Raw genomic sequence first — 26,958 nt, forward strand, 5'->3', positions numbered from 1 at the left:
AGGGGAGGAGAAAGGCAAAAGGTTTGGGGGTAACCCTGCAGAAAGGGCCAGGTTCAACAGTGATGTTACTCCTTTCACAATAATGTAAAGATAATCCTTGAAGCTATTGGTAATAAATGCAATACCTTAATGGTGGGCATGAAGATAACTCCTATACTCTTATTTCATGATTCATTCAAGAGGGAAATCCCACAACTGGTCCACAGAGGAAAGAAGAGTTTTAGGTCCTTGAGGAAGAATAGCAAGGGGAATGGAGCAACAAGTGGCTCATTGGAGTGTTGGAGTCAGATGGAATGGTAGGGTAGGTGGAGGACAGAGGACTGACACCATAAACAAGGTAGTGAATGCCATTAGCACCTCCTCCTACTGCTACCCAGCACGAAGTGACTCAGAGATTTGCCTCGAAAGACCATTTCAGGAGTGTGAATCGTCAAAATATGATTGGTGGATTAAGGAAGGTTGGTGTTAGCAAGAAGAAAACAAAGGAGAGTGTCTGATGCCCATGTGGCTGAGGACATCCAAGTTGGTCTTGCAGGTTGGCCAAGGAGTCCCATCTACAAAGTTTGTGTGGGGAGTAGAGGAAGAGGTGGGAAGGCTGGAGGAATGGTCAGTGTTAATCAGGGCCGGACTGGGAACCAAAACCGGCCCTGGCAAAGTGCTCGGCCGGCCCCCCGGGGCTTGGGGGTGCCACCGAGCTCTTTGCCAGGGCCGGTTTTCGGCCGATTTTGTTACAGGGCCGATTTTGCAGCTATGCTGCAAAAACGACCCTGTAACAAAACCGGCCCCCAGGGGCCCAAAACCAGCCCCCTCCTGTCCGGCGCACCGGGGGATTGCCCGGTGCCCGCTACGGCCAGTGTCCGGCCCTGGTGTTAATTTTACAATGGAACTGGGAAGCTCTGTGACCTTCCGTGCAATGCTAATAATATTCTGGGGAACTATAATATTCTGTTTGCCAAGAAGAATCTGACACAGCTCATTCAAAATCTCTGAAGAAGGATCTCCTGGTAGATCAAGCATGGTGTACTAGTCTAGTAACCCTAACACTGAGGCTAGAACCTTGGCTAGCTGCACAGTTACAATCTTCTTTGTCTCTCCCTCAAAACTCCATGGCACTCTAAATGATAGCTCAACTAAATATGTGCACTTTTTAAACAAATGTTATCCAAGAATTGGGCTCCTGAGTTGGGCAGATAGCTCACTGTGTTTTAGTGTCTAGGGAGGTTTGCTTGATGGTGTGAATAATGATGTGATCATTACCTGTCCTAATGGAAGCATGTTGAAACCAAAAGGTGTGCAGTGTTTCTTGTTTTGACACTAATCCACGAGAGGGTATTTGCACAATTTAAATAGTATCATGGGACACATGTCTGCCAAACAGTGGTATCAACCTCCTTTGGTTTTACAGGGAGAATATACGAGGTGGCAAGATGTTGTACTGGCAGTGGATAAGTTAAGTTTATCTACCTTCCCTCAGCCTGTCTTGGTTACAAGTCGCATTTGCGATTTCCACATTAATTCTCATCTGGACGGTACAAATTGTATTTTCAAAGAAATCTTTAATCCTGTTCCTCAGATCAGTAAAATTTCCAGGTACAAATACTCCATAGTGCAGTTTGCACAGTGGGTTCCCTGATAAATAGCTGTCTGTCAATTGCATCTTGCCACATTCCCAAAATTTATCTTAGTCAAAAGTTCTCTCTACCGCTTTTCCGTTGTAGCTAAGTATAATTTAGCCTCAAGATAGTTGAGGTTCTCCACAATGTACTTTGAGTGGGCATTGCCTTGCCCCTATTTGTCAAAATTTCTATAATTATTAAACTGGGCTAGATCATTCACAATATCCTTTTCGAGTTAGATATTCAGGTTGACAAGATGACGTGTAAGTTTTCCATTGAAAATATTTGTATTTACTGCCAATCATATTGCAAAATAGGATCAATTGTTAGTGCTTTGATATCCAAGTTGTTAGTCTGGAACCTAACAATTGCGTTGCCTTGTCTTGCAGTTTCCATCCATTATGTGTAAATTTAGCTTTTAAAGTTTTGCCAAAAGTCAAATCTGGGTTTTCTTCTTATTCTGCACAGATAGACACCTGTAATCATAGGTTTCCTAAGTCAGTTCATCAGGGAATTTAATAACCCCTCTTATACTGCTTCAGATTGCCCACAGTGTCCCCTCACTGTGCACTTTCACAATTACAAGAACAGAGATTCTATCTCAAAAGCATCCAGTATAAAGGATCAAGTTACTCTGTGATCAAACTGTGAAATCACTTCCTGGATCATACCAAACTAGTTCAGCAGCAGAAGAAATTGTTCAAAGATGTGAAAAGGAAATTGAAGTCGCTGAGACTCGATTATTTTCACTTCACAGCTCAGTGTGATGCACAACCCTCAAACCTATTTCCTTCACACCTTAAATGCACCTTGGTTAGATGTATCCTTGATTTCACCATGCACCAGCATTACTATCTGAAACTCAAAAGGGTTTAGAATCCTGGCAAGAAAGTCCCTTCATCCATTTTTAGTGAAAGAAAAATAGATTGACCCTCTCACGAACTACATGGTTATATATGAACATGAGGCATGACAGTCCTAACTGTATTTAATGTGTATGCCCTGCCAAGCCTCTAAAAATACAAAAATACACTATGGATGAAGTATGCATCCTGCTTTTGCGGACACTCCCCCCCCCTTCATATTATAGGCAAGATTTTTAAGAATGTTAAGATATATCGACTTACGTCACAAATATTAAGGGCATCCAATTGGATTGGCCCAATGAACAGAAGCCCTGGGGTTAACCGGTGTATGCCTACAGCATGCCGCTGATTGCCAGTACCCATTCTTCTTTGGAGCCCTTGACCGATTTTCCAAACTGCACTTATTTTCTAGACACGACTGATTGATTTTCTAGATTGGAATGTTTTTTTTTCATTTTGATGGTTGAGATTCCCAAAACTCGGAGGGTTGATGACTTGGAGAGAGGGGTCTCTGACCATTCCCCCCCCGATACTAATGATAGGCACACTGGGCAACTGTACTCTTGAGAATTCAGGCCTGGGGAGGCTGTCCATCCTCGACAGTAGCGACTGATAATTACTTTAAAGAGAACGTGGGATCAGTGCAATCGCGTATCATGCAATATGAGGCGTCCAAGTCAGCGCTGAAAGGCGCAGCCAAGACAGAATTGGGAGTCAGAAAATGGTGATACTAGCTAACTTTCATGCTTTGGAAGGGAACATAACCAAGCTGGAGAGACCCATGAGCACCTGTCATACGGAGAGAAGTTCTAGGCAGCTGAGACTGGCCCACATAGCCTACAGGGATGAGGTAGAAAACAATGCCAGAACACGTTATATGAACGCACAAAAATGAAACGACATGAAGAGGGGACTAAGTCAAGCCGAATCCTGGCATGGCTGGATAGGTGGGTTGGAGAAGTCATTGATGATGAGAGGGCGAGAGAAGTTATTGGTGACAAGGGGTTGGTGGTGTCCACAGACGGGCGCATAGATCACACTTTTGCCTATTATAAGAACTACACACAGCAAGGGAAACATGAGGGACAGGAAAGTTCTACCTCCCCAGAGTGCTTACGGCTTCCAAAATATTCTTGGGAGGGGTAGGGAAGCTGTAGACGGTGACATAGGGAGTAATGAAATAACAGATGCCATTGAACATCCAGAGGTTGGAAAGGTTCCGGGCCCTAACAGCCTACTTGCAGATTTCTTTAAGTGGTTGGTATTCAAACTAGGACTCCTAGTGACTGCACATGTTCCAGGAGGCATGCAACATGTGATAACTACCTGGTGACTTTACACACGCCATACGAATGGAAAACCCAGGTCACAATGCTGGTCGTACTGTCCGATTTTGCTCCGTAATATGCAGATAAAAGTACTTGCTCTAATTACTGCAAATAGACTCCTAAATGTAATTGTGACTCTAATGCACATTGACTAAATATACTTCATGTCCGTAATGTGCACGAGAGTTAACCTACACAGACTCCACAGTTGGTTAGGACACGGCAATTTCTTTGAGAATTTGTTAATTAGATGTGGAAAAAAAGAGTTTGACTCAATTGCCTGGCAATAATAGTCTCTAGCTTTTAAGTACTTTTGTTGTGCATCCAGTGATCAGAGTATGGGTGAACCCCACATATGTGGTAGTGATAACAGTAAATGGAAATCTTCACTTGTTGGATTAGGTTTGCACCCCAAATATGTGGCTTAAAGAAGGATAACAATACAGAGAATAGGATCTCTCTCTATGCAGATGACATCCTTTTTTAATTCGTTTTTTTCTTTCCTTATTGCTGTAGCATAGGTATTCAGGTTTCAGGTCTGGCATGAATCCAATCCTACTAGTTGGCACCAGACTTAACAATGAAATTGTACAACTTCATGTAGTACATTTTAGTGATTGAGGATGGAGAAAAAGGAAATGTTTTTTTTTTTAAATGTTCAAAGAACAAAAGAAATGACCTAGTATATGGAAATGACCTAGGTTATGGTTTCAAAAACCAGTTGCTTGGACTTCAGTAGCTCCCAAAACCCCAAATTGTGCTCATCAAATTTATTTGAAAAAAAAAATACTTATCAGAGCCAATGTCGAGAGACATGATTCTTATTATTTCCTTTTTCCATATTCTAAAGGAAGGACTATGGTTTCGATATTTAAAATATGGCACAAAACAATGACGTGCTCAGACTAGTCCGGAAAGTTTACAAAATAAATGCCCATACGGGTGGGCTCCTTATTGAGAGATGTGTGCAAAATTAAGGGCTTTCTTAAATTAGATAGTATAGGCATCTCTAGAGTGGATGACCTGTTTAGGGACGCGTTGATGGCATTTTACCAAATGCAGGATGTGTACAAACTGAACACCTCTTAAGCATTTAAATGCAACTAAAAAGACGGGACTTGGAAGCTAGACTGGATCAAGCAAGCAGAAAACATTTACAAATCAGTAATGCAGCTGCAAAACAAGCATTTAAGCAAGCTAAATTAGATATGCAGGAATATTATTATACACAGGACAGTATTGCCAATACTGCCTATCTTCAGAGGGTGTACGTAGAAAGTGAATACACAGGAAGACTTTGGCGTGGCAGGCCAAAGATCGACAGCTGAAAAATAGGATCTCATCCCTGACAGATATCGAATCGAAAGTGCAGATAACTAAACCTGCTGAGATTGGAAAGGCGTTTTCAAAACATTACCAGAAAATATATCAATCGGATCAGCAGAGTGTGGCCAATCCTCTTAGTATGTTCTTAGACAAACTTCATATTCCATCTCTATCTAATGAACAAAGTCAAATGTTGTTATCCGAATTCTCCCTTGTGGAAATAGAGAGAGTTGTAAACTCAGTAGCCAATGGTAAATCGGCAGGCGAAGATGGCCTATCAGCTGAATTATATGAGAAATGTGCCCCAATATTACATTTACAATTATTAAAGCTTTCCAATCACATTTTAGAGGGTGAAGAGCCTCCCCCATCTATTCACACTGCAATGGTAGTTAGTTTTGTAAAGAAAGATTAGAATCCAGAAAATATTAATTCTTTTGGCCTATAAGTCTATTAAAAGTAGATTACAAAATCTTCACACATTTTTTAGCATATAGTTTAAATAGGATCAAAGGCTCAATTATCAATAGTGATCAATGTGTATCTGTGACAGGTAGATAGGTTTTTACAAATACACATTTTTTAATAGAAGCTGTGGACTATATGACCCACAACAAAATTCCTGCTTAGGTGATGTTTTTGGATTCTGAGAAGGCTTTTGATCTGGTGTCCTGGGAAAGCTTCTTTTTGATTCTTGAGAGATTTGGGTTCCCAAAAAATGTCATACTAATAATATCTTGTTTGTACAAGGATGCCAAGGTGTAAATAATCATTAATTCCAAAAACGTTGGTTGTTACAGTGTGAATCGAGGTACTCTTCCGGGATGCCCTCTCGCTCCAATACTTTTTGCCTTGTTCATAGAACCACTGTCAATAGCCATTAGGCAAAAAGCTATATTATCAGCTCCTCTGCAAGATATGACAAATATAAAATTATATGCTGATAACATTGTGCTCTTTCTGAAACCGGGGGGAAATATCCAGAGGGATATTCTTGCAGTATTCAGGAAATTTCAAGCACTCTGCAAAATAAATAGCGCCAAAACGGAAATTTTACTCACGGATATCTTAATACCGGAAATTCAGCATTTAATCAATACAAGACCAAAGTGATAATTAGGTATATTTGTCTCTGAAAATGTGAATGATCTATATGCCCTAAACTATGCTCCATTAATACAAAAGATCAAGCGATTATTTGCAAAACGGAACCAATTACCTGTTTCAATAGTCGGACATGAAGGACTAATTTGCATGTCAATTTTACACCTTTGTAACTTTCTATTTTCAGCAATTCCTTATGCACTACAAATGTCATTTTTTAAAGAAATAGATGCACTATTTTCATCTTTTATACAGGCCAATGAGACTCCGAGATTAGTACTAGTCACTTTATGCAAATTAACCAAGGAGGGTGGTTCGGCCCTTCCCAATTTAAGAGAAAGTTATCATGCAAATTTTCTACATAATAAACACAAATTTCTTATTAATTGGGAATCATCATGTACAGAAAAAAAATTTATGTTAAAATTCAGGAAAGAATACAAAATCTCTGACTTAATGAAGCTAGTAAACATAAAAAGTGTGGTACAAGGTCTTACAGTTGCTATTGAAACAAAAAGCACAATTTTTTAACTTTTATGACATACGCATAATAAATGGTTCCACACGGCTTGTAGACCTATTCATTGAGGATCAGCGGCTGCTCGATTCTAACATTTTAATGAAATGCAAAGAGAATGGTTATATCACGGTGGCAGATTTTATTAATATTGACACCTGGAAAAACTGAGCAGAGATTGAATGCGGTTTAAGCTGCTTTAAAGACCTACTTAAATGTCCCTTTCTTCAAATTAAAAACTTCCTAAAAAATATAGATCCCATTTCCCTTTCTGCAAAACTAGATCTTACTGATGCACTCTTGGAAGTAACCACACGTCGATCAATCAGTGGGTGGTTAACAAATTTGTAGAGAGCAAAAGGATAACGGGGTGTATAAAAAGGCTTGAGATAAAAGACAAGAAAAAGAGGGCCTTGAGATTTTAAAAACAGCTTGGAATAGAATTTAAGAATGCAATAAATCTCCATTGAGAGGGGCTAATTTCAGGTAAATGCAGTTCTATACTAATTGGTTATTATATAGGGCCCCCGCCTTCTTATGTAGTATATCCTTCAGATACAAGATCAATGCTTTTGATGTTTAATGGAAGGTGGGGGTAGCTGGACTCACATCGTATGGGAATGTCCAAGGATTAAAAAAAAATTAGACATAATCTAGGAGCAGGGGTAGCTATTGACAACCATGTTGCAACCTTGGGAAATTCCTGAATATAATAACTGGCACCTCACAGGCTGAATGGGTTATTTATATCGGATTTAGCTGCTAGATCTCTAGTACACTAAAATTGGCATAGGAAGAATTCACCCACATTTCTGCACTGGCAGATAAAACTCTGTAGAGTCCGAGAATTGGAAAAAAGATATGCCCTAAAGTTAGGCTGATATGCCAAGTTTAAAACTCTTTGGAAATTCATATGAAATACGCCAGGAGATAAGGGAGGCTAAGTGCCAAATGATTATCTTTGGAAATATTTGGATCATCTGGGGAAATGTGCAATATTTGTTGTCTTATGGTTACAATATTTTGATATATATATATATATATATATATATGATAGTTATCCTTTCTGTTAATCTGTAGCCTTAATGTCACCAAATGGTGGCTTCTGAAATCCAAAGACCAATCGGGGAAATGTACAATATTTGATTCTGATTTTAATAAGATCTTTAGTAATTATTACCTAAAATATATATGCTATTTATCTTTCTGTTAATTAGTATCCATTATGTTCCTTTGTGTAAAACCCAAACCTGGCATGAAAATCTAATATAATAGACAAAATGTATATGTATTATTCCTAAATGCACTCTCCTAAATAAAAAAAAAGGAAAAAACAAACTAGAGCATACAGTAGCCATCCCTTTGGTATTTTCTGATAAATTGAATAGTGGTAGAGCATCCACCATTTACAAGATCATACTAAATAAAGCAATACACCAGAGACGTGTTGGCGGGAGACATCACCCCCTGCAGGCGGTAGATTTGGAGGCATCCCAGGGAAGTGGCAATTAAAGTGAGCATACATTTGATACAGCGCAAAATTGCACATTGGGCTTACAATAATAGGACTATGTTTTACTTGATGGAACTTGCACCATCTGTCATATTGCTTAAATGTATGGATTGGGAGGCTTTTTTCATCACATGATCTGGGATTGCAGGATGATCAAAACATATGGAATTAGAATATGAGGTGAACTTGCTGAGATACTGGGTGCAGCTGTCCCAACAGCACCACAGTTTTGTTCTATTGGGTGTTCCTAATGATGTTGATCTCTCAGATGCAAACTCACTTTATGCCCCCTGGGACTGATGAATGCAAAGTAAGATCTTGCTAGGGCGTGGGGGGAACCTGCTCTGTCCTGTCCTGGGGATCAGTGTATGCCTGCGGAAATGGTGGTGTATGAAAACAGAAATTTCCCTTGGAAATTCACATATGATGACCTTGGAGGAGCCTCTAGGTCCTCAATACTCAACCCCTCAAACTCGGAGGTCCTTGGGTGGGAAACAACCCATCACGCAACCCACACATTCCCATCATGATTATATGAGCCAATGTGAGCTCAACTGCACTATTTTTGCTTATTGAACGATTACTAAGTGTGCACTATGATTCGTACAATAAAAAATAATGCTGTCATTAATTTTATGGTGTCAATATTTTTTTTATGCAAAGTCAATATATCCCTGTGCACACAAATGTAAACAATGTTCAAACATTCATTTCGGCGCCCCTTGTGACACACGGAGTCCGACCGTGACGAGAAAATGTAGAGAATGTGGTGGGGAGTGTCACCTTCCCACTGAAACAAGTGCGCTCTGTAAACAATGAAACACTACGGTTTCTTCTCACAGTTCCATAAATTTATTTGAGCAAGGAGATTTGATCAATGAGTTATGTTTCAAATACTCATTAAACACTTCAAAATCGTGTCCAAAATCCACTTTGTGTAGAACAAACGTTATATTCAAATTAATATATCCACCCAATGCATTTCGGGTCACATAACTGACCCTTCTTCAGGGGTCTAAAATGAAATGAAAAAGGGACCATTAAGTTCACAGCACTTAATAAAACTGAACAACCAATAAATGCACAAGTGAAATACAAGATCGAAAATCATCAAGGAAAGAATGCTAAACAGATATATGAATCATGTAACGTGTGAAAATGCAGTTCATGCACATTCAAGTTGAAGTAAATGAAAGAAAATGCAATAACGGAATCGAAAAGGAATGACAATGTCAGGCAGTACATGATTGCGTGTGGGGGAAACAACCTCGGATAACTAAAAAGCGAGAAGCGCAAAATAAGCGCGGGGTAATACATTGTCTAAACTGTGAAAGATGAAATTAATGTCATGCACTTATCGGCAAAACGTTACACTTACTGCGGACCGGCGGGTCTCGATTGCCGTTGAAGTTCTGCGGTCAAAGTTGAATTTCGCGCTAGCGGTTGTAGCAAATGATATGATAAGTCTAATAGTTTCGTGAGATCATGATCACCTGATGTAGGAGGAGGAACGTAATCATGACGTGTGGATGGAAGACCAATGAAAGTGTATCCTATGTGAACGTGAGTGTCACGTGATCGGGAAGAGAAGAGCTTCGAGAAATGTTACCGTGGTAAATTAAATAAAGAGTTGGAAAAATGAAGGGTAGGAAAAAAAGTGAGAAAGTTGAATGGTGCATGCTGTGGTGCGAAGTCCAGAGAAAATACAAAACATTATAATAACAACAGGTTAAATTTGAATGTACAGCCCAGAATATTCCTCATTACCAATGCCATATTATAAAAAACATGATAACTCTATGCGATCATTCATCCCATACGGATGGGAACTGTTCAGTTTTTTAATCCAAAAGTATTCCGCTCTCAGTCTTTGTTTGAGAGGATCCAAGTCTCGGCGTTGTGACACTCACGTTCACATAGGATACACTTTCATTGGTCTTCCATCCACACGTCATGATTACGTTCCTCCTCCTACATCAGGTGATCATGATCTCACGAAACTATTAGACTTATCATATCCTTTGCTACAACCGCTAGCGCGAAATTCAACTTTGACCGCAGAACTTCAACGGCAATCGAGACCCGCCGGTCCGCAGTAAGTGTAACGTTTTGCCGATAAGCGCATGACATTAATTTCATCTTTCACAGTTTAGACAATGTATTACCCCGCGCTTATTTTGCGCTTCTCGCTTTTTAGTTATCCGAGGTTGTTTCCCCCACACGCAATCATGTACTGCCTGACATTGTCATTCCTTTTCGATTCCGTTATTGCATTTTCTTTCATTTACTTCAACTTGAATGTGCATGAACTGCATTTTCACACGTTACGTGATTCATATATCTGTTTAGCATTCTTTCCTTGATGATTTTCGATCTTGTATTTCACTTGTGCATTTATTGGTTGTTCAGTTTTATTAAGTGCTGTGAACTTAATGGTCCCTTTTTCATTTCATTTTAGACCCCTGAAGAAGGGTCAGTTATGTGACCCGAAATGCATTGGGTGGATATATTAATTTGAATATAACGTTTGTTCTACACAAAGTGGATTTTGGACACGATTTTGAAGTGTTTAATGAGTATTTGAAACATAACTCATTGATCAAATCTCCTTGCTCAAATAAATTTATGGAACTGTGAGAAGAAACCGTAGTGTTTCATTGTTTACAGAGCGCACTTGTTTCAGTGGGAAGGTGACACTCCCCACCACATTCTCTCAATATTTTTTTTATGCCACTAAAAATGTAAATAAAATATTATTTTAAAAACTTGGGTAACAGTTCAAAAGTAAAATACTGTTTGTAAAGATGTTTGTCAGTATGACAGCTGTTGTTGTGATATGTCAGTTATCAAATCACCACCCCAAACTTGTTTTTGTGGGAAGTGGGGGCCAGGGCCTTGCTTGTTTTTTGTGGTGTATGAAGAGTGTTATGCAGCTGACAAGGGGAAATTCAAGGATGAATGTTAGGTGAAGCCACAGTACAGATGAACCATGTTAATTTGTTAGGAGGAGAGCGGATACAGGCGTAACTCTTTAAATGACAAGCATTTTTATTTTGGCTTCTATAGGATCATCCACTGCTTGGTTTCTGTAATTTTCCAGATGACGGTGCTCAGGGATCTTGAGAAGCTGGCGGGCTGGCTGAGAATCTCCATCATTTACATCCTCAGTGGGATTACTGGCAACCTAGCCAGTGCACTCTTCCTGCCATACAGGGCAGAGGTAAGGCTTCTCGGCGAGGAGAGTATGGAGGTCTTGGTGAGCTTAGAGGAGGCATGGGAAGAGGGTAATAACAAGGGGAGAAAGATCTGGGGACTTTTAATGGGTCGAGAAGGTAGACCAAGCATTCAGGTGCTCCCAACAGACTAAAGGGTAATATAATAGTTCGATCCACAACATTGGAGTCAGAACACATTTTGAACACCTAACAGGTCAAAGGGTGAGGATGTGTATGTGTATTCTATTTCCTCAAATGAGTAAGACCTGTGATTTATACGCAATCACATAGAGCACAAGATGAGCAAGCAATGGGCCCTATGATCAGTGACTGAGTGAAACTAGTAGCTATGTATATTTTACTATAATATCTAGATTTCTCCAGTACAGTTTAGGATACAGACGCTCCAGTTTACTCTATGAAGGCATTGTTAAGTGAACTACATATGTTTAAAAAAGTATTCTCTTGTTACCATTCATCAAGAGTCCAAATCACTTGAAGTATAGATAGAAAGTTTTGCATGCACTTGAAATTCAACGTTGAGACATAAAATCAGATATTTAGGTATATAATGGATACCACTGTAGCGTGGAAGAGAGAGTTTGTAAGAGAATAAAATCTGAAGGATACAGAACTTCATTGGGAGAATCCTTGTGTCAAACAAAGGCTATGACATGGTCCATTCTTATTAAATGCTTCAAGAATTTGACCTGGGGAACTCCCACACAGCTTGGGTTGTGGGGGTCCTGGGATCCAGAGTCCATGATTTTATGAGGAAACGTACAAAATTAAGGACTAGGGTACCTGGGGAAGTCAGACACCTTACTTGGTGAGATTTCTGCAGGTATCTAAAGAGATTTAAAGAGATAATTGTGTAACCTAATGAGGGCTATGAAGATATTAAAAGCAACCAGCTGTGACTCATCTAAGAAGATGTAATATGTTGGATGTTGCAAATTTTAATGGGATCTAGTAAATCTTGAGATGAGGGCTCGGGGATATAGTGCATTACAGGGTGAGGGTTCTCGGTTGGGATATAGTAGTGCATCAAGACATGAGAGCCTCAATATCTAGTTGCTCCAGATGAGGCATTCTATATTGACAAACCATTTTCTACTGGCAACAGTGACTGATGCACTGAGGTGACCATTAATGATTATCTGGCATTTGGTGTCCACTAATGTAATCTTGCCTGACGTAGTCACTATTACAGCACTAATAATATTAGTAGCACTGAACATAAGTAGATCTTGTTACAGAAAAGGTTGGAGACTCCTGGTATAGACAGATCTGAGAGTTACAGACCTCCTAGATGCCAAGTGAGGATGAGGGTAGTATGAGAATGAGGTGTAATGGATAAGAACGGCTAAGGGACCTCCAGTATGTCAAATGGGAGAATCTCTGAAGATTAAATATGTATAAAATATCTTTTTTTTTTTAAAGTGAACCAGGAACTTCCTCCATGAAATAATTATCTGGATCTTCGAGCCCAGCCCCTGAAACCATTAGGTGTCTTGTGAAGGCTCATCCAGGGATCTGTATATCAGACACCAAGGGATGAAAGATCTGGGGATGAAAGATCTGTGGGAATATATCTTCTTGTGGATTGAACAAATGTGCGGCGGCGGACTGGTACACGTGTACTGTAAGGAGGAGGGCCGGACTGTCTACCGGGCGTTTCGGCATGCTGCCGAGCTGGGGGCTGATGTCACTGCGGTGGGGGCTAATTTCGTTGATGGAGACCTGCATGTGCTTTGAAATAAACAAAGCAAAACGAATTTCGTTCAGCACAGGCAGGTCCCCATCAACGAAATCAGCCCCCAGCTCGGCAGCATGCCAAAACGCCCGGTAGACAGTCCGGCCCTGGTAAGGAGCTCACATATGACCCGGGATGAGCCCTCCGAACCTTAAGTGTTTTAAGTGGTCAAGAATCCCAATAGTTTGGTGATGTACGCAGCCTCTGTGTTCCTGGGAGAAAATTGTGGTGGTCTAAGTCATGGCTGTTCAGGTCTCAGGGGTGTCTCATAACTTCCTGAATTGAGACCATGCTGCCTCGTTCTAAGATCGTTTTGGGCCCTTGGCGAGTTGCCTTTTTCGTGACCATGTCTACGTCCACCTCTTCCGGGTGACCCTTTGTTACTCTGCCTTCTAAACACATGATGAGGCAACAGATATGAGGGCTATTGATTGGAAAAAAGGTTTGTGGACTATTTTGACAATGGGACAGTTTTTCACTGCTTGGTTATTAATGTTGATAAAGAGAATACCTTCAAAGCTAATTCTTTCTAGCCACATCTCAGGGTGTACGGCAGAGCGATGGTTACGACTCCCAGTGGCCCCTGAGAACACGGTTGTATTTTAAGTCTTTTCATTTGCCCAGAGGCCCAATGAAAGGCTCTATTATTACCCTTTTTGGATAGCCCTTTCTGGGTTCCAGGGAAGATTGGGCAAAAAAGGCAATTGGAAAAACAGGCTGTTTATTAACAAATGTTTCTATGTTCCAACTTCCAAGGCATGCACAGCTTCTTGCTGCCACATGCCACTGTGTTGATAGACGTTTACGGCTGTTCCGGAACGGCGTCATAACATATCAAAATACCCCAGCAGACGTCATGAAACAGAGCAGCGTTCTAGATTACTTTTTCTGGTGTTTGTTCGTGTTGTACACAACGCTGAGGAAGTTACTCATAGTGCTACAGGCAAGGAACCTTCTTCCTCTGCGCAGAGGCCCCGGTGTATTCATGCCGTGCAGCTTGCCTTCCTCGAGGACACCCACGTGCACCGCGTGCACATGCCGGCCCCTGACACGCACCTGTGGAGGCTTTAATGGGGATTAGTATCGGCAAGTGATGCCTCAGGGCTTTAGACGGCTCATTCTCTTCCTGTTAATCTGTCTGTCCCAAGCCGTGGGCGCGTGCCGAGAAACCCTGGGCGCGGAGGGGGCTGGAGGAGTGCTGATACCCCTGCCCTGGAGCTCGGCCCACGCGATGAGCCTCACACTCACTCTCTCGGCCTCAGATGGATCCAAACATAGCCCAGCTCATGTTATGGAAACCTAAGGCTACTGGGGTAAAGTGGCGGGGAGGAGCTCTGGGTTTAAGAAAGCAGTGAGACCGAATAAATGACAGAGGGAGACTGAGAGAGAGAAGGGGGGTGGGGTGGGGGGGGGGTGTACTGTATCATCATGACCATGAACGAATTAGAACGATTATAAGGAATGTTGGAAGGGAAGCTTTAGTCTACAAGGGAGGTATGTGGTGCTGAGGAATCGAGCCGACAATACCATGAACTATTTTGCTGAGTGGCCACAGAACAAAAAAGAAAAAAAATGAGGGCGAACAGAGAATTGTGGAGAGGAAAGTGAGATTTGTGCAAAAAGAAGATATGAGGAAGGGGGTGGGGTGGATAGAGGGATGACTGATGAAGGTAAAGAGTGAGGGACCAGGCCGCTGACGCCTGTGCTATTTTTACACTCCAGGGGCGGTGCTGTACCTCACTGACCCTCTGCATCAGACTCGCAGACCTCTGCATCCCGGAAGAGTTCAAACCGCCTGCGCGCCCTCTTTCTAAACCCAGCTCTGAGCACTAAACAGGCATTAGTACACTCGTGCACTCTCTTCGTGGTCATAGGAGCACATCTGCACTGTACGCCACCCTGCCAGCTGCAGGGATCAAGAGAGTGAGCAAGGGAGCGGCCAGGCAAATAACATAGCCCCATCTCCAAACCTATCCCAAATGGCAGTGCATGAGGTGAGCGAGCCCCGCAGGTGTTCAGACGACTCCTACCCCCAAATGGAATGCGGGGATTTCCTTTCTTCTCTCTATCATACTAGTGTCTTTTTACTTCTTTCCTTCCTTCTCTAGTTCATTTATTTCCGTCGTTTTCTATCCTTCTCTTCCTCCCTTCTCTCCATCTCTAGCCACGGGAACCCAGTTGTATGTCAGGTGAAGATAGTGTGGGTTCCTCAGCCTCCACTCTACCTGCCGGGTCCGTGTAAAGCGAGTGACCACAATTATACACAAACTCAACATCATCTCCTCCTCACATCCTTCATCTGTTTGCGTGGCACTCTGTAGGTCTTAAAGTCTTTGTGAAGTTCTCTGTGTCACCCTGCTCCCGATTTTCTCAATTCTGATGTCAGGTATGTTTCCTGCAGAGGAGACTCCCTTCCCGAATCCTGTAAAGGGTGCTGCACATTGTTTTTGTGTTATTCACCCATACAGCACTCTGTTGGAGATGGCAGTCAAGCCAAAGTAACACTCCTTTTAACATGGACAAATACCACCAACATGTGTAGCCCACGGCACCCGTAACGCTTGGTAGTAGCTGCAAAATACTCAAAGGTACTAGAGCTATTTTTGCTCGCACCCTTAGTACTGCTTAGACTGTCTTAGACAGAAGAGGCATTGTGTTTGCTGTCTCGTCTATGCCTGGCTTGTCTGTAGGCTGCTCACCCCTCTAGCCCTTCCTGCGCATCCCGTTGTAGGCAGGTGTCCTATCTCAATCCTAAAACTCTCAGTGGGACAGGGCGAGATCCATTGTAAGTACCCTTCTGGGTAGGAGATCCATTCCATCTACCCTTCTGGGTAGGAGATCCATTGTAAGTACCCTTCTGGGTAGGAGATCCATTCTATGTACCCTTCTGGGTAGGAAATCCACTGTAGGCATCCTTCTGGGCAAGAGATCGGTTCTATGTGTCCTTCTGGACAGGAGATCCATTGTATGTGCCCTTCTGGGTAGGAGGTCCATTCTATGGACCCTTCTGGGCAGGCGATTAATTGTATGTACCCTACTGGGCAGGAGATGTATTGTATGTACCCTGCTGGGCAGGAGATCTATTGTTGGTACCCTTCTGGATATAAGATTTATTTTAGGTACCCTTCTGGGTAAGAGATCTATTGTATGTACCCTGCTGGGCATGAGATCTATTGTTGGTACCCTTCTGGATAGGAGATCTATTGTAGATACCCATCTGGGTAGGAAATCCATTATAGGTACCCTTCTGAGTAGGATATCCATTGTATGTGCCCTTCTGGGTAGGAGATCCATTATATGTACCCTTCTGGGCGGGAGATCCATTGTATGTGCCCTTCTGGGGAGGAGGTCTATTCGATCGACCCTTTTGGGCAGGCGATTCATTGTATGTACCCTACTGGGCAGGAGACGTAATGTATGTACCCTGCTGGGCAGGAGATCTATTGTTGGTACCCTTCTGGATAGGAGATCCATTATAGGTACCCTTCTGAGTAGGATATCCATTGTATGTGCCCTTCTGAGTAGGAGATCCATTGCATGTACCCTTCTGTGTAGATCTATTGTATGTACCGTTCTGGCCTAGAGATCTATTGTTGGTACCCTTTTGGGCAGGTGATCTACTGCATGTACCCCTCTGGGCTGGAGATCCATTGCATGTATCCCACTGGGTAGGAGATCCATTGCATGTATCCCACTGGGTAGGAGATCCATTGCATGTATCCTACTGGGCAGGAGATCCATTGTATGTACCCTACCGGCTAGGAGCTCTATTGTTGGTACCCTACTAGATAGGAGATCCATTATAGGTACCGTTCTGAGTAGGATATCCATTCTATGTGCCCTTATGGGTAGATCTATTGTATGTACCCTTCTGGGCCAGAGATCTATTGTTGGTACCCTTCTGGGCAGGAGATCCATTGCATGTATCCTACTGGGTAGGAGATCCATTGTATGTACCTTTCTGGGCAGGAGATCCATTGCATGTATCCTACTGGGTAGGAGATCTATTGCATATACCCTTTGGGGCAGGAGATCCATTTTATGCACCCTACTGGGTAGGAGCTCTATTGTTAGTACCCTGCTGGGCAGGTGATCCATTGAATGTACCCCTCTTGGTACAAGCAGCTCGGAAGAGGCAGCCTGTAACCTGCGATGAAGAATCAACAGTGGCAGACCCCTGAACAATGGAGAAGTGCTGAGGCCCACCCACCACCCCCTGGATGAACTCTGGCAGGAGCCCAGCCTCGAGTCCCTGATTAGCTGCAGGGCAGTAGACAATGTACCAGACTTGTGATATGCGATGCCTGCAGTCACAATGGGACCAGAGCTCTTAGATACTGTGGGGAGTTTCTGGTTACCAAGAGACTAAGTGAACTTTGACAATATGCACCGAACAACCAGTGTATGGAAATGCAAGCTGTTCCTGTGAGTCAGGGTATTCTGTTCAGCTTTGATCTATAGTGGAAGTGAGCTGTGTGCCCAGCTAGAGAAGGGTTGCACTAGTACTAGGAAGATTGTATCTCCTATCCGCAAAGTGTGGACAAACGTTAGATTGTGCAGAGCAGGCTTGCATGTCTACAAACTGAAGGAGGGGTGGTGCTATACTGCTCTTCTACGCAGAGCATACCCTGCTGCTTAAGGGCTGCGTTGAGGGTCACTCTCTGGAGTACTCAGTGCTGCTAAGACTGGCGTCACTGCCTAGTGCGACACTGCTTAGAGTGGTGCTTTCGCTGACGTTTGCTGAGGGACAAGAAGAGATGACCCCTTGCTCCCACAGCCAGAAGTGAGAGTGAAGAATTGAGGAGACCCACAGCGTGAGGCAGCGTGCATTATGGTTCGCCAAAGGTGGTGTTCCTCCCTCTGAGACCAGTGTACAGACCAGGTTGCGCCCCAGTGTGGTTTCCCTGATGTTAATCTGCCGACGATGAAGGTCCTGTCACACCCACAAAGCCACGTTGACACATCCCTCTTAGTACATCTAGGAGTTGGACCGTGGTCACAGGAGCATTGGCTCAGCCAGGGTTAGGATGACCACCTCCCTCCAAGTCATCACAGACTGTTTCGGGTCGTGGTCTAACTGTATAGCTTATGGCATTCTGGGTGCTGTAGTCCTCTTATATTTCCATTGAAATTATTAGACTAATGCCTCAAGTCCGTCATGTGTCGGAGAAAAGTTCAGGACTGAAGACAGTGTCCATAATGACCATGAGCGAGGAGGTCATTCGAGTCAGAGATTGAATAGCCGTAGTCTCACTGCACACTATCAGCTTGACCACTGCAGAAGAGGGCTCTGTCCACACTCACTGAACTTTGGCAGGCACACAGTAAAGCCAATGCCTAGATGTGTGTCCACCGAGAAAGAAAGTAATTATATCTCCATAGAACCATACATTAGTTTGGAATATTTTACTATATTATAAAAACTTTCATTCTGAATTAAAGTTTTATATATTTTACCAAAGTTACAACACAGCCTTTATTGCATGCTATTCTAATATTAACCTTTAATTTTTCTACTGCACACCAACCTTCTAGAGTGAGCCTAGCCTGCGGGCCTTCGCTTAAGCCCTAAAAGGGGATTCTGAGCATTACGATTCCCGATGTTCCACGGGCAACAGCCAATACTTGCTACAAGCGATCCCCAGCTGCCCCACTAGCCATTGGCCCTGGAGCACTGTCCTGATGCATGTTATTGAGGTGACTACATGTCAGGCTCTTGCTTGCAGTAAATCCCCCTCTTTTATTTGTGTCTCACCACCCTTCCCAGAGGGGCAGTTGTTCTCTCTCTGACCTGAACAAATGTATCTCAAGGTCCGAGCTCGTAATAAGCCCCTCAGAGGCAGGTGCTCCTTCTGACCTGAATACACCTCTCGAATTTCTGAGGTTAAACTCAGATGGAGCAACACTATCCTCGAGTATTGCAGAGCTCTTTAAACTGCGCCTTAATCTGTGCTAAAGCAAACAAAGACACAGTTGGCGTCATAATTAGAAATGCAGGGACTTGTCAGCCAATTTTATTAAAGCATCAGCTCCTGTCACTGATAGGTTTTTATATGGGTAACCGGGGTGGCTCCTCCGCAATGGTGGAGGAGGGTCGCCCTACTGGCTCAGAGTCAGCAGGTAAAAAATAAAACTATGTTCTATCATCGTTTTATTTTTCACCTGCTGGCTGAACCAGCGTGTGTAGGGAGGGGTGGGGCCGAGGCATGGGAGAAGGCTCAGGCCGGCCAAACACACACGCGCACTTAGGTTTCTCCAACCCGACTGTATTGAACAGCTGGGCTGGAGAAGCAGCACAGACTCTGGGTCCTGAGGGGAGCGTCAAATCAGCCCGCTCAGGACAATCCCCACGCTGCGCTCGTGGCGTGAGAACAGCGTGGGAGTTGCACAGGGAGTCTGATGCTGCTCCAGTGCCTGCTGGGACAAGGCAGGAGGAAAAAGACCCCCGAGGCGGAGGCAGGACCAGTAGCTTCAGGTACTTAAATAAAAAAAGTCTTATTATTAAACTCTCCCCTCCCCCGCACGCTCCTCCCGGCGCCCCAACACTTTTTGTATGTGGCGGCCGCCACTGATCAGTAAAAACAGAGTGCTGTTTTTTCCTCTTACAAAGGTAGAAATCCTTGTCCTCTTCACAATCCTTTACCTACTTAGAGGGGACTGGGGCTTGGGCCCTGTACTCTGGCTTCCCCAAACTCCGAGTTTAGTTTGATGCTATCCCTTCCTAGGCCCCTTGGTCCAAAACTCCCCCCACAAATGTTTGCCTAGGCTCTGGCCCTTCGAGAGAGCCCTTGGCTCAAACTTTTACTTTTTACCAGAACCTTTCAGTTGAAGCACCTGCCCCCTCAGTTTTCAGGCACTCTGCTCAAGCTCAGCCCCGTCCAATCCTTCGCTCCCATCCCAAGTTCCAGCCATCCTCAGTTTCATCTATGCACCGAACTTCTGACCCCAAGATTTCTAAAGCTCACACCAAACTCTGGCCACTTTCTGACTCTCTGTGCCCAGTCGTATCTTTCTCTCCATATCCAAAGCTCTACGCTCCAGTCTCTTGTCACCGGTGTTTACAAGCATCTCATCCCGACCTCATGCGCACCCATTTGCATGATTTTCATGGCAGAGCCCAAATTCATGTACCCTGTTTTTCTGGTCTCTGGTTTCCCTTTCCCAAGAACAACACAGGGGATCTGGTTCCTGTCACACAAAGCTTAACCTCCTGTTACTCCTTCTCAAATCTTTCCACCTAACTCATGTTGTCTTGTTTCTCAGATCTATGAATTCAACCCCCAGTCCTCCAATGTCGGGGCTGGAGCCAGATACCGCGCTTCAGTTTACTTCATTTCCAAGCTGTCAGCCCATGTTACTATCTCCCTTTGCAGACTCACGAGTCTAAGCACCAGCCACATTGTTTTAGGACTGCGGCTGACTCCTTACTAGAGAGCTCCATGCATTGACTTCCTCCATCACTCCTTTCCGGAGCTCTCACCCAGTCTATTGCGCTTTCTCTTCACAGCATGTCTACCCTAAGCATAACCTCTCATTCTGTTCTATGTGGAGCTTACAATCGCACATATCTTAGTTTTTTGTAGTATAGGGAACATGATTATGCATGTGCAAAGAAAAATGAACCCTATCAAATTATAGATAGAAGCACAAAATATTATGTCTGAATGCAGCATACCGTTGAACGAGCAAACAATCAAAAATTTGTTACCCATCCATCGACTCACTATGAAGAAGGCGTGAGGAGGGCAACATAATATAAATCTCAAGTGAGTAGGACTACTAAAAAGGGCGCACATTGATACTGTAATGGGTGCATCATACCATAACCGGGCAGATACCGAGAACGGATTTCCTTAATTAAGTTGTTTTCATTTGAGGCTGAAAATTGCCCTTTTGGGATTTTAGAAACTGGTAGCATTTCATAGCTTTTTGACAATTGTGACTCTTTCTCTGCTTTCACTCAACAGGTGGGACCTGCCGGTTCTCAGTTCGGCCTGCTGGCATGCCTCTTCGTAGAGCTTTTTCAGAGCTGGCAGATCCTGGCCAAGCCTTGGAAGGCCCTCTTCAAGCTCCTGGGAACCCTCCTATTTCTCTTCGCCTTTGGCCTGCTTCCCTGGATCGATAACATAGCCCACATCTTTGGCTTTCTGAGTGGCTTGCTTCTCTCCTTTGCCTTCTTGCCTTACATCACCTTTGGGACCGCTGACAAGTACCGCAAGCGCGTGATGATCATTGTCTCACTTATCCTCTTCTTTGGCTTCTTCACCTCATTGGTCATTTGGCTCTATGTCTACCCAATCAACTGGCCCTGGATTGAGTACTTTACTTGCCTTCCCTTCACCAACAAGTTTTGCGAGAAATACGACCTGGACCAGGTCCTACACTAAAACTTCAAGGATTGAAGGTTAAAGGCTGTACTGTGATGGCCCCTTCTCCCCCACTGACCAAAGAAAGGAGATCTGCAGAGGGCTCAACCAGTGACTGAAGAGTCCTCACTGAGTGTGGGTGAGGGACACGAAGAGGGAACAATGTATAGTTGGCACCAAAATAAGTCTTTAGTGGAGCATTTTTTGTTTGCCACTGAAACAAGATGGACGTCAGTCTGCACTGCCAATCTGCAGAGGTACACTTGGTGGCCGGTAAGCTGCACATGCCAAGGGGCTGGCCAACACTGAGCTGGAGGAGTCCAGTCATGGTGGCTGCTTCACCTGATCATTTGTTGATAGTGGTAGGAGCGAAAAGCACAAAGCCGACCATCTCTGCTTGTGAATCAGCACAAAATGCACTGTAATGAGATCCTTGACAAGGGTCTACGCCAAATCTGTGTATGTGGGAAGGGGTGGAGTTGGGAAGCGAGGTACATGGAGTTGGGAAGCGAGGTACAGGAGGCCGATCTAACCATAGCCTACAACACAATCTCATGTGGCCCCCCAAAGGAGGTACGATAAAAGGAAGAAGGGTCTGTATAACCCAGATCAGTGCTGCAGGAGGGACTGTTAATCTGCACAGCACATCCATATGGAAGGCAGGACCAAGGCGTTTTCGCAAAACCCAGGGCAGACTCTTTTTCACCACTTTAAGCTGTGCCTACAGATGCATTGATGGCATGTTTGTGGGCAAATGATTCCTATTCACATGTATTCCTGCAGTAGACGTGGAAAGGATTTTGAGCTGCATCACTCACTATATAGCACTAGACACTCTCTGGGCTTTCCCAGTGTACCCTAATGTGAACAGCACCAGCTGCCTTTCTAAAACCAGAATTTACACTGCTCGAACAATGCACCTCATGTGCCATTGAACGCCTGTGTCTGTTGCAGCCAAGTGCACACTGGGGCCTACAGTGGTCTTGGCAGTTTGAGAACTCGTTACTCGCACTTCTCGGCTATTGCACCTCGTTAATCCTCAGCATCACCTCTGCTATTTCAGTACTAGGACCCACATGTATCCTTCCCATTGCAATGTTATTCTTCCCTGTAGCACTGTTCCCTTGCCCTCCAACCCTGCCAATTCAAAACACAGACCCCCATGCACCACCACTCCAGTGTGTACCTCACTCCAAAACTGCAATGCCACCCACTATATCAGTAGTGTATCCCTCCCACTGCTCTGCCACTGCACCTCGCTACTCAACAGTAGTACCACCTTCTCTACCAGCATTGAGCCTGTCCTGAAGAACTGTGCCAAAGCTGTGAGCCAGTTTTGCCACAAGGATGACAATCATGAAGTCTTGCACTAGAGACCTTGGGATCATTGTGAAGTCTGTGTTGCAGAGGGTGAAGTTTTATCCACAGCGGATGGACGCGTTTGCTCCCAAGACACAAGGGATCCTGTTTCTTGGATGAGGAGGCTGTTTACTTGTAAACTACTCTCGCTTTCCACTGCACAGCAAGCCTTGTGGCGAAAAAGCTATATCTACTTGTGCATAGGTGCGTCAAGTTTCTCCTCATCTCAAAGTGCCGTATGCAGGCTGCATCTCTTCCCTCTTCCCCAGCCCAAATGGTGGGATGGCTCTTCCTCGAGGGTACCTTGAGCTAGCCCCAGTGCCATCTTTTCTCATCCTGCACAGTTCATGGCAGATTATTGGTCTTGCCACAGACCTCAAGAGATTCTCAGGCGTCCTGCTATTTATTTATTTAACATGAAGCAAGAGTGTTTTATATGAATGTACATATCGAATGAAGCGTCTACTACTTTCTACACACTAACTCGTGCAATTTCTCCATTAATCTTTTTATCCACAGCACCTTAAGGTGTTTTTGAAGGCCAGTTTTTAGTGGCCTCTTTGACTGTATTGGGAGATACATTTTGTTTAATAAAAAGGAAACGCATATTGGACTTGTGATTGTTTTTCTCCTGGGTCTTGGAAGATGTAATGTCTGATGAGCTGTGCCTACAATGTTTCCAATATTTTAGTTCCCACGTAGCTAAGCACAAACTCTGACATTCGTTGTGTAGAAACTCCCTAGAGCACCTCTCTGTGAGGGAAGGATGGCCATAGCAGCCAACTAGGGGAGGGAATTTTCAGGACCACCACGCAGTAGAAGGGCAGTGGCGTTAACTTAGGCTGACCTTAAAAAGGCAAGAAAGACGAGAAAGAGAATATAAATAACTAAGAAGCCAGTCGAGTTTAGTCCAGCTCATCATTCCCTCAGTATAAAAATGTCTACTCTGGATCCTTCTAAATTGCCCAACGTTAGAGCTGTTTCCTTGCCTGGGTATATAGGTGATTACTGATTGCAAAGCTGTATGGGAAATCATAAGCGCTGGACTCCTGTCCACGCTGGCTTTTGTCCAGATCATATTACTGAACTTGTCATTCTGTCCACCGTGGACCACCCCAGGTAGCGAACGGCAGTCATCGCACTCATCCTTCTGTGTTTGCCAGTAGCCTACGATACTATCAATGATGCTCTGCTTATCCAAAAAGAAGATGACTCTGTCTGCCAAGGCTCTGTTTTCAAATGGTTCACCTCTTTCATGTCAGACAGTAACATAGTCCAAGACCCGCCCAGCTTTTCGAGTCTTGAAGTATGGTGGTCCCCAAGGGGCAATTCAAATGTAATATTTACTGCATCTACTGGTAAATCTCCATTTGCGGATTGTAAAATGTTGTGTGTCTTTGGGTGATACTCCATTCATTTTTAGTCTAAACCAGCCACCCTCACCCACAGAACATAATCAACTCGTTTCCATAATTGCCACTTTCCAATAATGGATGCCAGCCAGTTTCTTCAAACTGAAATCATCCAAGACTGAAGTGTTGCTAACAGGAAAACTCCCTCTGCGCACAACCTAGACTTCTGCTCTTCAATGGGCCCGCCCTACACCTTAGCGCCAGGTTCGTACATCGACATGATTCTTGATGTACCTCTTGCCCTTGAGCAGGGCCAGACTGGGATCCCAAAACAGCCCTGGCATTTTTTTTGGGGGGTGGGAGGGTGGCTGGCCGGGGGTGCAAGTGTGAAGCACTGGTGCTTTTTTTCTGGAGGCTGATATTGCAACATTTCTGTAAATCGGGCCCCTAGTAACAAAGCCGCCCCCCACCACTGCAAAACTGGCCCCACCCTTTCAGCCTCCTGGGGAAATGCCTGATGCCCACCATGGCCAGTTTGGCCCTGTCCTAGAGGCCAGCTTAAATTCATTTGTAGGGTTCTCGTTTTTAGGTCGAGCCTGGACAGCGCATGCCCTGCGCTGTGAGGCATGCAGTATTGAGGTGGAGATGTGAAGCTACGTCCACTCCCCACCCACATTTTTCATTGGCTTTTGTCATTTTCCACTGTAAACTCTGGCTGTTCATTAGTCAAAAGCCTTAGTGGTCCCTCCTTAGTACCCCCTTGTCTCATTTTGTAATCTCCCATGTTAACACTCCCGTTATCGGTGTTGCACGGTAGGCTTTAATTACAACCTCCAAGCACTATTTTCTCAAATTGCTTGGTCCAGGACACGCTCTCTCCTAACGCTTTGTTTATTTTTATAGCATGCATTTGCAATGCAATAGGTCTCGGATCTGAGAGAGTTTAAGCTATTGGTATTGTAAATGACCATGTTTTTTATTTATTTGTTTTAAAAACAATACATAAATAAAAGGCATTGTCATTTGCAATGCCAATAGATCAAACTCTTATGCCGGGTCTGGTGGCTCAGTGGACTAATGCGTCTGCTGCAGGGGCCTGTGTTCGACCTCATGGTCACAGGTTCAAATCCCGGTGGGTCCACTCAGCCTTTCATCCATCTGAGATCGATAAAATGAGTACCATTGAGTTGGGTAACAATAAACATCTGTTATTCAGCGCCAAGATACCCGTAGTGGTGAACGTGCGCTTTACAAATACACGTGTTATGTTATGTTATGTTCTGTTATGCGAGACCTATTGCTTTGCAAATGCTTGTTGTTGTTTGCATCTGTCACACTTCATTGGCTCCAGTGCTAGTTCAGTCACACATAGATTGTGATAATAGTACTTAACTAGGACCGGTGTCACAGTTTCGCATAAACTACAAGTGTGTCAGAAGGCAGCAGCCTGACTCATTACAGGTACTCAGAAGTAGTAGTTCTTTGAACTGGTCCCTGAGAAGAAAGTGTGATATATAAATCGCTCCCTCGTGTTCGCAAATCCATTCATTCTCTTTCTCACACATTCCTTGCCTCAAAATTCAGTCACTACCTCCATCCGAACACGCTTAGGTCAGCCCCTCTTCTTCAGGTCTCTTCACTCCCTGTCTTAAGGAAGCAACTGAAGACCTGGCTCTTTCCACAATGGCCCTCCAGCAAACTGCGTGCTAATCTGTGTTAGGCCACTAGTTCCCAATCTATAAATACCCTTACAAATACAAACTTTTGCATTAACGTACAGACTGTTGCACAGAATAAAATCACTAAACCCTGCTTTGCCAGACATGCTGTCATGAAGGAAAGGTAAAGGTAAAGGCCAGGACCACAAGGACGTTTCTTCTCTCGAAAGAACTTCTTGGTGCCTGCAAATGCATACAGACCAGCAACTTGAGCCAGGTGCCAGCTAGCAGCCGTGATCATGGAAGGGACTAAAATCTACCAGGTATAAGCAGAACACATTAGTTAAAAGAAAAACTGCTGCTCCCTTATCCTGTATGCTCTCCAGGTATTTACCACTGCTGCACCATTCAGTGGGGTTGTTGTGAAAATATATAAACAGAATCCCCCCACTGCATCTATTCCAGTCCTTGCTTAATGTAATTAGCCCTTAAACACAAAATATTAAGCTATGCCCTACCCAAATTAATATACATCCCATGAAATCCATCAGAAATTATCAGACCTAGAAATAGGCATCATCATGGTCTATTTAACTATCCTCTAAGGATGTAACTGTCCTTATTCCCACATGGAAAATCCTTTTCATAATCGAGATCTGCTTCCAAAGTGCCAATCCAATATATTTATCAAATTATCAATAAAACATACTTCCAGAACCAAACAAAACAAGAGAGAGATGTGGAGCCCTAATGAGCATGGCATGAAAGCTTGCTATTAAAATGACCCCTCCGCTTCAATTTCGCCCCGCTTACATTACTCAGTTACTTGATGTGCATAAAATGGCAGCTGCTAAATAAAGCCATAATCAGCGGCAGTCAAGGATATCGCTTATTGAAGATGCTAGCCATGTATACCTTACCCTCCTTGTCGTTCGCATGACCAACTTTAACCTTAAGACAGAATGCCCAGATGGCAAACCGA

At 43.8% G+C, this 26,958-nt stretch overlaps 1 protein-coding gene across 5 annotated transcripts in view; it reads left to right on the forward strand.

The window, feature by feature from the left end:
* Window positions 1–23,579, forward strand: part of RHBDF2 (rhomboid 5 homolog 2) — a 381,680-nt gene extending 358,101 nt beyond the window's left edge. For all 5 annotated transcript variants that reach the window (XM_085616914.1, XM_085616913.1, XM_085616916.1 and 2 more), the window contains exons 18-19: window positions 11,337–11,490; window positions 21,209–23,579. In XM_085616914.1, the coding sequence (XP_085473040.1) occupies window positions 11,337–11,490; window positions 21,209–21,628 (574 nt within the window). In that variant the 3' untranslated portion in view covers window positions 21,629–23,579. The remainder of the gene's footprint in view (window positions 1–11,336; window positions 11,491–21,208) is intronic.
* Window positions 23,580–26,958: the final 3,379 nt, after the last annotated feature.

The sequence above is a fragment of the Triturus cristatus genome, chromosome 7, assembly GCF_964204655.1.
Source record: "Triturus cristatus chromosome 7, aTriCri1.1, whole genome shotgun sequence".
Classification (NCBI taxonomy): Eukaryota; Metazoa; Chordata; class Amphibia; order Caudata; family Salamandridae; genus Triturus; species Triturus cristatus.